Source organism: Oncorhynchus mykiss, chromosome 2, assembly GCF_013265735.2.
Source record: "Oncorhynchus mykiss isolate Arlee chromosome 2, USDA_OmykA_1.1, whole genome shotgun sequence".
NCBI classification, from domain to species: Eukaryota; Metazoa; Chordata; class Actinopteri; order Salmoniformes; family Salmonidae; genus Oncorhynchus; species Oncorhynchus mykiss.
Window position 1 is genome coordinate 14,707,538 of NC_048566.1, and position 12,271 is coordinate 14,719,808.

General features: G+C 42.2%; 1 protein-coding gene across 3 annotated transcripts in view; it reads left to right on the forward strand.

Annotated features, from left to right (window-relative positions):
• Positions 1-2,384: 2,384 nt before the first annotated feature.
• The window catches only part of nr4a3 (nuclear receptor subfamily 4, group A, member 3), a 35,016-nt gene continuing 25,129 nt past the window's right edge, over positions 2,385-12,271 (forward strand). The window contains exons 1-3 of one of the 3 annotated variants that reach the window (XM_036961990.1): positions 2,385-2,808; positions 7,100-7,252; positions 8,258-8,339. In XM_036961990.1, the coding sequence (XP_036817885.1) occupies positions 8,276-8,339 (64 nt within the window). In that variant the 5' untranslated portion in view covers positions 2,385-2,808; positions 7,100-7,252; positions 8,258-8,275. The remainder of the gene's footprint in view (positions 2,809-7,099; positions 7,253-8,257; positions 8,340-12,271) is intronic. The other 2 variants (XM_036961979.1, XM_036961983.1) reach the window with 2 other exon arrangements.

Below are 12,271 nucleotides of genomic sequence, written 5' to 3' on the forward strand. Positions count from 1 at the left end.
TGAAAGCTAACTAGCGCTGTAGGCTACAGAAACTCACAAGCCTTCACTTTCCCAAACCTGCCGGAAAGGGGTTAGCCTCGGGTCTAGTGAGATATTCCCCGACTCTCAAAACTCTCCTCCCGCTTGGATATAAACCCGTAAACTGGACTGGAGAGAACTGGCTAATGCGCTCCAGTTGCGCACAGCACGACTCTGATAAACCATCTACTTTCTCTTTCAGCCCGACGGTCACCTGACTGTAAAACTATCCCCGGCTTAATTAACTCGCCAACATTAGTTTCCTACACTGCTAATTTAGTTAGCCAACATATCTCAATCGCTTCCAGGTACCCAGGTAACGTAGTAGCCAGATCAGGAATATCGACAGGTTGCCCTCTGCCAAGTAGAAGCAGGGACACGCTTTCCGCTAAAAATACCTGTCCACGACTATATTTGGCTTGGCTGGATCACAATCACATATCTAAAAAAGTCGGTCTCGACCGGCACAATGAATTGGGCCCTCTGCTATCTCACACAGCCGCAGCGCCAGCATCTAAATTTAGCTACAGCGCTTGCGTCAATCACGCGCTTCAGTGCGTCAAGCCCTGACCCCGCCTCCGTTGGCTGATCATTGGCCAGGATCAGAACGTGGCCAAGAAATACTCGTCTAGTGATTGGCTGTCGTTGATTTACTGTTCTCAGTTGCTCCAGCTGCCTCATTTATTGTTGAGTTTGATGGCTGCGCCGAGACTAGTCTAGAATAACCACTACTCACACACACAGACCTGGCTCTTTCATGGGAAGGCTCACACAAAATCATTATACAGTATTTGTACAGTAGGCTAGGCTATTGTCTTATTAAATGATCACTGCCAATAAAAAAATTAGGTAACACATTACATTACTGTGCCCTTACTACAGTGTAATTAATTATTCCTGTAAGCACAGTGTAACATGTATTGAAGTGAACTTGGACATGTTTTTAACAGGCTGTTGTTTCACAGGTTGTTAAAAGCCTGACAGACTTGAGGTTACTGAATCAGATATCAGAACAGAGTATGCGAGTGGAGAGGCATGGAAAAGGCAATTGGAGAACGGAGATGGAGAAGTGTGGGGGAGAGGTGGAGGGATGAGGGGGTAAGGTGGAGGGTAAGGAGGAGAGGTGGAGGGAGTGTTGGAGAGGTGTGGAGGAGAGCTGGAGGGGTGAGGAGGAGAGGTGGTGAGGAGGAAAGGTAGAGGGGTCAGGTGGAAAAGACATGTTGAGAAAAGGTGAGGAAGCAAGGTGAAGAGGTGGAATGTGGAGGAGAGGAGGACAGGTGGAACGTGGAGAGAAGAGTTGGAGGGGTGAAGAAGTGGAATGTGGATGGGAGAGGGCAATCAGTCAATACGGAGACCTTCCTTTAGCCTTCAGGCCAGTGATGTGTTTGGGTTCATGTTCAAGTTATCTATATTTATCTCTATATTTCTATATATCAACAGGCCTCAGGGATTGTCTGAGAAACTCTGTTGACCGGGAAGCTTTGTTGTGCTTTTGTAATCCTTGGTCCCCCCCCCCCCCCTCCTCCAGTGATGCAGTTCCTGCAGAAGCACTCCGTCTTTCCTATTAGGTCAACACTGACTGGATTGGATAGGTAAAACAAGGTTTCCATTGTGTGTGAAGTGAAATGCAAACAGGCGTATCATATGTTTGCTGTACTCATCAAACTTCTTATCATAAATGGGCTCTGTATGAGCTCTTGAGTATGTGTCACATCAAACAACATAATACCATTTGCATGCTGAAGTTCATTAGGTTACTGATTTCATTTATTTAATGCTCAGTTATTTGCACTTCATAAGAGCAAAGATTATTATTCTTAAAAATGATACCCACTTGACATGTGTCGCTGATGATGTTGTGTGACAGGGTGGTCTGGTTTAAAGAGCTGAAATAGTTTGATAGGCCTACATAATGGAGTAGCCTATTTACAGACTGTTATGAACAGTTGGCTCATTCATCCTCCCTCCTTCCCCTGTAACTATTACCCAGGTCCTTGTTGTAAATGAGAATGTGTTCTCAGTCATCTTACCTGGTAAAATAAGGTTTAAAAAATAAAATACAAAAATTACAAATTAATAGATGATATATAAATTATTATGGTGGAAAATGCTTAATAAAAAACGGTTTCAGATCCCGGAAATGAATGTGCAACTACCAGAATGTAATGGAAAAAACTACATGTACAGTAGGCACTTGCTCGCCCTCGCCTGGGCATTTCTGAAACTATTCAGTCGTGAAATCATAAGATCAACTCGCTCTCACTCAACCATCCATCTCTCTCTCTCCCTCTCGCTCTTTTTCTGGCACACAGCGTGCGGGGCTTATGTGTCTAGTATTGTACGGTGAGGCCGGGCGGAGGGAGCTCTACAGTGAGTGACGTCACCTCTCCCATGGCGTCACATTGACGTAGCGCATACCAGTCGCTCTATGAGGAGGCAGACTCACATAAATGCTGTATTAGACTTTCTCCCTCAGACCGCGCACATAAACAATCCCGCACTACGGTTTTACATCTGCGCGCATCATCACTGGCACGTACACAGGATCACACACTTTTAAAACACACACCGGACTATATTCTAGACTAGTTTCCTTTAGAATAATTAAAGGAAAAACAAAAAGAAAGAATAACTTTTTTTTCTTCTGTCGCTTCATCCTCAACGAGTTCTGCAAATATACGTGTTACTTTTCAGCAGCTTTGGTAATTTTTGTAATTATTCTGGATCTATACAGGAGACTTTATGTTGGGTTAATAACACATGTAAAGACGGAACCGCTACAGCAAACAAGTAAGTTATTGTCTTTACTTCTGGGAATGAATGACTTTCTCTCATATTCTAAAGACCACTTAATGAATTATTACATTAGGCTACTAGACTATTGGTCTCATAGAGAAAGATAATTAGTTGTAGGTTCCCCTGCACACCGGATTGTTATATTGTTAAAACACGAGCGCTGTCTTTAACTCTCTCGTGCATGATGACCTGTTGATTTGGCAAACTCGTGAGCTCGGGAGCCTCGGTGTGTGTGTTTGGTGTCACCGAGGGCAGATGGAACCGAATTTGAATTTAATTTGCTGAAGGAAGGTATCATATTCTTTGTGGTTGTCATGGAAATGGATGCCTCTCAGTCAGACAATGAAGTGGGAGACATAGGCAGTATTAGGCACTAATGGAGCTGAGTGAAGAACACAGACAGACAGTCAGACAGGCTGAGAGTAGAGGAGGACTGACATCAAGGCTCTTATTATCTCCACTGTTATAAAGGACATGATTGTGTATTAATTCAGCTTTATGTGGACATCATGTTTGATGCCTTTGCAATAGTTATAAAACAAAACACATAGTTTGCTGTACGTGTGTGAGTGAGTGTGTCAGACTAATACCTCGCCATTTATTCCCGGCTATACGGGAATAGTTGAATTGGTAAAACCCTGAGAGATTGTTGGTCTGTGTGCTGGGTGAATATTAGCCCTGGGCCTATAGTACAGAAATCTTACATATGAGAGTTTTTCAAGAGACGATTTTATATTATTGAAATAAATCTGACTGCAATTTGCAGAAGAACATGCAGGCAGCTTTAGTTTAATTTCAAATTATTTATGTTGACATCATTTATCCAAACAGGTAGGTTTCTCATAGTTTAGAACAAACAGTGTGATTATATGCCTACAAAATAAAACATATTGTTTTATAAACACTAGTACAGCCGGTGACCAACCTTAAATGTCCTCTGTCACACTCTGTCTGTCTGTCGTTTGTCTGTCTGTTTGTATTTCTGACTGTCTCTCTAAATGTCTGTCTGTGTGTAGCATGTGGCTTTTCTGAATAAGACAGGCCTGTCATTGCTCACATTATTGCTCACATGATCAGGGGAAACAAATATTGACATTAATAATGTCAATGTTTGATCTATAGCCTTGCCTCTTTCTGAAGTTGAGTTACTGCCATTGAACGTGGATCTTGACCTAAATGTCATCCTGGAGCAAGGAGGTCCATGACTCGAAGTAAGGCTTAAGGTTGGTCTGACCACCCAGTCTGGTATCATAGACTAGACATAACATAGTAGATGTAAATCCAGGACACTCAAATTAGTATGATATGTTATGTTTGGTATAGTTACATAAGACCGTTGGTTACTTAAGGAAAAAACGAAAGGTGGTCAGGGGGGCTGGGTGGGGGTATAATGTAAATGTCTTGCAACCCAAAGGTTGCGTGTTCCGATCTCATCATGGACAACTTTAGCATTTGAGCTAATTAGCAACTTTCCTACTACTTAATACTTTTTAGTTACTTTGCAAATCCTTGGCATGTTAGCTAACTATTTTCCTAACCCTAAATATAACATTAATCCTGTAGCTAACCCATCCCATAACCTTAACCCTTTAGCCTAACTCCTAATTTTAACCTTAACCTTAACCCCTAACCCCTAGCCTACCAAACGCTAGCCAGCTAGCTAATGTTAGCATTAGCCACCTAGCTATCTTTAGCCACAACAAATTGGAATTCGTAACATATCATACATTTTGCAAAATCATAACCAATTGTATGTTTTGTAAATTCGTAACACACTGTAGGACACTTGCAATTCATAACATATCATAAGAAATTGATTATGGACATCGAGAAATTAATACCATTTGCAACATAACATATCATACTAAATGGAGTGCCTCAGATTTACTACAGAATAAAACTACATGCTCTGAGACCAGGTTGGACCCCCAGACCAATACCCTACTTTTTTTACATTTAGGAATCAGTCAGATTCTCAAATATATCCACCAAGTTAAAGTAAACTTTTGCATCTCCTATTCACACAGCAGTCTCTGGTCCATATCATTTATTTGAAGGCCAGAATTTGTATCTTTCACTATGAGATGTGTGGTATGAGTTTCTCTCAGGCGGTTAAAATTGGTTTTGGGTGTGTAGACAGAAACACGCACGCACACACACACACACTGTCTCCTCTTTTTGACAGCTTCGCTCCTCAGGGCTAATTTACTGTACTTGTATATTTCTCCAGCCCTCCTTTATCTCTTCTCTTTTCTCTATCTGTTTGTTGGAAGCCTCGCGCTGACTGGCTTATTGGCGTGGGGGGCTATACCGGCGCTTTGGGGCGCGTGCTTCACGGCTCTTTCGCCGTTCTCTAGGTTACCGGGGCGCTCGGCCCAGCACCCACCGCCTGGCTCGAGAGAGAAACAGAGAGAGGAGACCCTTCTGCCCTGTGTTCACATTATGGACACACACAGACCAGTGCAATTTGAGCTTTTTTTGTAGCCCTTTTGACTACATATCTCTCTGTATGTTGATGGGAGACTGTTACACAGGAGTGTAAATGCTTTTTTAAAGCTGGATCGTGTTGTTGAATTGTATTGTTGTATGTTTTATTTCTGTAATGTATTGACTGTTGCTGCCTTCTTGGCCAGGTCTCCCTTGAAAAAATAGACTATGGGTCTCAATGGGCTTTTTGTAAAAAAAAAATTTTTAAAAAGGGGCTATTTTAAAAAGCGTAAAATGCATATAGCCTTTTTGCTCTCAAAAGCGTAACAGGCTATTTGTTTTATTTCGGTCTGACACCGATTCAATATGATCTATTACCACAGCACACTGAATTACAAAACAAACAACAAATAATGTAATTGAATACAATGACCTCCACGTCTATGAAGTATAAACAATTGAGACAGAATATTACATTTCCTCTCCTGATTAGCCAAGCATTCTGGTGTGGTAGAGATTGAGAATGTGAGAGACTGAGAGAAGCGACTGTCTGTATCCTGGTGAGGTTCATGTTATAATTGAGCCTAACTCATTCTCCAGACATTGAGTGAATAATAGGCATAGAAACATGTCAGACAAAGCAACAACAAAAAACGTGTTAGATCCCTAGGCTATAGTTTTAGATTTTATCAGCCCGCAGGCCTATTGGAAAAGTGATAATGTTAAGAACCTATCCAAACAGAGTTAGTCTTTTCAGTGATCTCCAAAAAGACTGCATGTCTCCCGGCCGGGACGGTTCAGAGAATGAGTCCGGAGAGGGAGGACTGGACCCCGGTTTAGTGGAGAGAATTAGTCCGGGTATGGGTCAGTGTTTGTAGGTGAGTGCTGCAGAGAGGGGGCGCTAGGCGCTGTGAAATCTCTTGTCTGCGGTGAGCTGTGCTCTGGCTGGCAGCAAGACGCACTGGGAGCGGAGAGGTTTCGGTTCTGAGATTCATAACTTACTCAGGTGGATATTGTAACCTATTTTCTCTTTCCAATAACGAACCCCTTTGAACCCTGAGACCTGTAGTGCATGAGCCTCAGACTAGCGCGGGAAAGAACCACCGGAAATCTTTAGAAAATTATAACCATGCTCTTTTGAAGACACTTGTTTTATGAATTGCAAATAACTCGTTTAATTTAATATTATTGTTTGTTTGAAAAAGTTCACATGATAATTTAATAGATTCATATGAGATTCATATGATATTTCACGATATAGATAATTGTTAGATTTAGATATTATTTTTATGCTGCTCGCGGGTGAAGTGATTCTAGTTTTTATTTTAGTCTATATTATTTTAGTCTATTCTCATCAATCTTCAATATTGTACCTTTATAAGAGTTGAAATTGGAATTCAAAATGATCGCTCTATTTCTGAGTTGTAGGCTAAATTATATAGAGAGGTTATAGATAATATCTGTTCACTTCTGTATTTGGTGAAGTATTCATTCAATGAGCGCTATGGGATGTTTGCAGATTTTCTAAATTATAATTGTACTTATAATAATGTATATTCCTCCATTCTTCTGTCGCATGTCTGTGGATCTCTCTTTCTAGGTCTGACCTTTAATTCTGTATCACACCTCTACGCCTGCTGATTTCCCCCCTCATCACAGAGAATTCATTTTATTCTGTTCATGTTTTAATTTCTGTGCGTTTTGTTCCATCCGGGTAATCTGTGTAGGCTATATTATGTGCGACTTTATTCCGCTCTTTGTGATTGTATTGTATTTGTGCAGTAAACTATGTCATCCGTGTCGGTGTGCTTTGGGAGTTCCCATGTCTCTGGTTGTGACCGGTGTTTCTTTCCTCCAGACCCGGGTTCGGAAGAGCGCGCCCAGCCGAGCTCAGAGTCCCGGCTACCCGACAGTCCCTTCGAGTACTCCCCGCTCCCGGTCCTCCACCACAGTCGCATCAGTCCCCAGCCCCCCACACAGAACACCATTCAGCGCGAGGCTTTCACACCAGGTACTGAAAAACACCGGGAACAGGCCCGGGTCGTCGTCGCACCTGTCCTGAGTTGGTGCTTTTAAAACCTGTTTCAAATGCACGTGTAGTTTTCAAACTATTAGTCCGCCATGTGTTTCTTCATTCAGTCAGCCGTGTCTCACGCTAGGTCTATAGTGCGTTTATTTTATTAAGTACAATATTAGGCCTATATATTTAGAAATGTTTATATAACAAACCATATAGTTTAGACCAACAACATCATTTATTATTTTAATTTAACCGATATTGAATGGTCTAAATGGTAATTTAATATATTCCAAGTCAGTTCTGATTTATAATTCTAAGCGTGTTGTGTCAGTGAGTGCGCGCGAGTTGACATTTCCATCTGTAGATATGGGGACGGAAATAGTCTTCTGAAACTAGACACACTGACTTTAAAAGCAGGACCAAAAAATCTAATTAGTCAAATCTGTAGATATCGATCTGCTTAATGAACTTAGTGAGGTTAAACGTCTTAAACCTTCGAGGCCAAAATAAAGTAGCCTAATTTAAAAGCACATGTATTTTCTCTTGATAGATTATGGTGATAAAGGTAGTCTGTCCCGCCGGTATAGGGACACATGGGGCCCTCGAGCCTGCGGTTAGAGGCGACCACAGCCTCTAGGACAAAAACCCGTTCTGGGTTTCTGCATCATACCTGTATTTAGATCAAGTTTACATACTGGTACATTTCATGAATGTGAACAAGCGGTTTACGCATGTGCGGGTCAATACCCGTCCAAAAACTAACACACAAAATAAGATTTAGATCGAATGTCTCAAATCGCTGTCTGCTGTCAATCTGTTTCAATCTGCGTGTGTTTTGACTGTAATATTTAGGTAGAATGATCAAGTCTGCCCATATGAGTGTCCATTAAAATCAACTTAAAAAAAATATATATTTTTTTTACAACTTCTGAATGTTTCCTTGATCGATAGAATGTATTATGTATTTACTTATGCACTTCATGTCTTGTTTGTTAGATCTATGGCATTCTGACAATGAACAAGCACGCTCAGTTTTTGGAACGGATGCATTGTGTCCAGTTGAAATGCACACCTCGAGGTTAGAGACTGCTTCTCTCTGATCATCATACCACACACGTACACGTACACGTGCACACACACACGCTTATCCAGCCAGGTCACCCGTTATACAATTCAGTATTCAACTTCCATCCATGTCTGTGCAAGTGGGGAGATGACCTGGAAGTTGTTTTCGATATGTTTGTTTTATGCCTATCCCAAACCTTAACTTTACCTTAACCATTCGAAGTTCATATCTGAACTTTACCCTAAATTGAACATTTCGGAGTTATTGTCTAATCTTAACCTTAAACACACGAAATTTGAAGTTTGGAACAACTTCGAAATTTGACGTTTGAGTATGTGGATCAACGTCTAATTCTGTCGTGAGACTCTGAGAGCTGGTAGCATTTATCTGCCTGGCTTGTCTGACTGAACCCTCACTGTTTAACACACATGTAGTTTAAGCACACACTCACACATGCATGCACTCAAATACTCATGCATGTTGTACACACACATACACACACATTCTCCACTGACACATACACACTCACACTCGCACAAACTTGCTGTCAGGTGGAGGTCGTGGTGTTTGAATGAAAAGGGTGTTTTCGGTTTTTGGGATATAATCTGGTGTCATTAGAGTGCTTCTGGCTTGGTTTTAACATGACACTGCACTGTCTGAATATGTGTGTGTGTGTGTGTGTGCGTGTGTTTACTCAGAAGTAGATGTATGTGCATAGGGGCACGGTGAGGATAAGGTACACACATCAGTTAGGTTGTGTTTACATCATCACTATGTGTGTGAATGGGTGTGTCCATACGTGCATGTGTGCGTGCATGTATGCGTTTGACTTCAGGCAAGGTAGGTTGAGTAGTCTTATAAGGAGGCGTTTCAATTGGAATTAAACACATCAGCCCCCCTTCCCCCACTGTTGGACAGGTCCAGGAAAAATCTCTCTCTCTTCCTTTTCTCCCCTTGAAGACACAGGCAGTTACAAATCCTCTTAATCTCTGTACACCTGTAGGCCGGTTTCCGCGTGGGTAGTGCAACTGCCTGGGTCACTCGCGAGGCCGTCATAGAAATAAAAGAAAACTCTGGCGGTTGCTCGAGTGCAGCCGTGCTCGCCCACTCCTTTCCAGACGGATGGAACTCGCGCACTCTGAGAAAGTTTGAGTCAGACCTCCAAACTCCCCCCTGACCTCGTGTCTCTCGCGCGTTCCCGTGGTTACACTTCAGCCCTGCGGCTCACCCATGGTGACATCTGTATCTCTGTCTCTAATATAGGTGTCTCCCGCTGTAAGGTGTGAGTCATGCCAGGGCTTCTAGCCCACAGGTAAAGTCACATAGCCCAAATGTACAGTTATATTGTGTTCACTGTTCAAAACGAACTTGATAAATATGTCATTTAGTTACGTTTGTGCCTGCGCCATGTGCGTAGGGCAAAAATACACAGTTGTTAGAGAACGCAGAGGAAAGGAGGCGTGCAGGAAAAATGATGGTAGTAGGCTTGATAAGTCCCATATTTGACTAAATAAATATGACGCGTGGGAACAAGACGATTACGACACAGCGCGCGCAGAGCGTCAATGGGAACCGCGCGCTGTTGACAGTTCCCTTCTCGAGAGCGAAGAGCAAACACCACAAACCCTGGGCACTTACGACACACACACACACACACACACACACACACACACACACACACACACACACTCACACACACACACACACACACACACACACACACACACACACACACACACACACACACACACACACACAGGTAGGCTAATACATTAGAGCCCAGGCTCACCTCTGCAGATCTACAGAGGTGGAAAATGTCTTGAGATGTTTTTCTCTCCATCAAAAGCAGGTTTTTAATAATGATCAACAATAGATAACTACAGTTGAAGTCTGAAGTTTACATACACTTAGGTTGAAGTCATTAAAACACGTTTTTCAACCACTCCACACATTTCTTGTTAACAAACTACAGTTTTGGCAAGTCAGTTAGGACATCTACTTTGTGCATGACACAAGTCATTTCTCCAACATTATTTCACTTATAATTCACTGTATCACAATTCCAGTGGGTCAGAAGTTTACATACACTAAGTTGACTGTGCCTATAAACAGCTTGGAAAATTCCAGAAAATTATGTCATGGCTTTAGAAGCTTCTGATAGGCTAATTGACACAATTTGTGTCAATTGGAGGTGTACCTGTGGATGTATTTCAAGGCCTACCTCCAAACTCAGTGCCTCTTTGCTTGACATCTTGGGAAAATCAAAAGAAATCAGCCAAGACCTCGTAAAAAAATTGTAGACCTCCACAAGTCTGGTTCATCCTTGGGAGCAATTTCCAAACGCCTGAAGGTACCACGTTCATCTGTACAAACAATAGTACGCAAGTATAAACACCATGGGACCACGAGCCGTCATACCGCTCAGGAAGGAGACGCGTTCTGTCTCCTAGAGATGAACGTACTTTGGTGGGAAAAGTGCAAATCAATCCCAGAACAACAGCAAAGGACCTTGTGAAGATGCTGGAGGAAACCGGTACAAAAGTATCTATATTCACAGTAAAACGAGTCCTATATCGACATAACCTGAAAGGCCGCTCAGCAAGGAAGAAGCCACTGCTCCAAAACCGCCATAAAAAAGCCAGACTACGGTTTATAACTGCACATGGGGACAAAGATCGTACTTTTTGGAGAAATGTCCTCTGGTCTGATGAAACAGAAATAGAACTGTTTGGCCATAATGACCGTCGTTATGTTTGGAGGGAAAAGGGTGAGGCTTGCAAGCCGAAGAACACCTTCCCAACCGTGAAGCACGGGAGGCAGCATCAGGTTGTGAGGGTGCTTTGCTGCAGGAGGGACTGGTGCACTTCACAAAATAGATGGCATCATGAGGTAGAAAAATGATGTGGATATATTGAAGCAACATCTCAAGACATCAGTCAGGAAGTTAAAGCTTGGTCGCAAATGAGTCTTCCAAATGGACAATGACCCCAAGCATACTTCCAAAGTTGTGGCAAATTGGCTTAAGGACAAGGTATTGGAGTTGCCATCACAAAGCCCTGACCTCAATCCCATAGAAAATGTGTGGGCAGAACTGAAAAAGCGTGTGTGAGCAAGGAGGCCTTCAAACCTGACTCAGTTACACCAGCTCCGTCAGGAGGAATGGGCCAAAATTCACCCAACTTATTGTGGGAAGCTTGTGGAAGGCTACCTGAAACATTTGACCCAAGTTAAACAATTTAAAGGCAATGCTACCAAATACTAATTGAGTGTATGTAAACTTCTGACCCACTGGGAATGTGATGAAAGAAATAAAAGCTTAAATAAATCATTCTCTCCACTATTATTCTGACATTTCACATTCTTAAAATGAAGTGGTGATCCTAACTGACCTAAGACAGGGACTTTTTACTAGGATTAAATGTCAGGAATTGTGAAAAACTGAGTTTAAATGTATTTGGATAAGGTGTATGTAAACTTCTGACTTCAACTGTATATATTATTGTTATTATGATTATTATACAAATCTAAACAATTATTGTTGTTGTTATTATTATTAATATTATTCATTTGTGGTTACATTGTGGGCTGTGTGTGTGATCCCCAGTCTAAGACGGAGGTCGTTATGATAATTAACCTCTCCCTTGATTCATTGTGTACACACGCGCGCACACACTCACAGTTCCCCATCCTATCTTTGAGATTGTAATGGCAGTATGTGACAGAACATGTGTGTGGCTGGTTGTTTTAGAGGCCAGAGTTAGTAAGGGTCCAGCACCATGAGGGGTCCATTAACATTTAATGATACAGGCCTCATTTAGTCCCCAAACGACAGATAAACTAGGGCAAGACACACACACACGCACGCACGCACGCACACACACACACACACACACACACACACACACACACACACACACACACACACACACACGCACACGCACGCG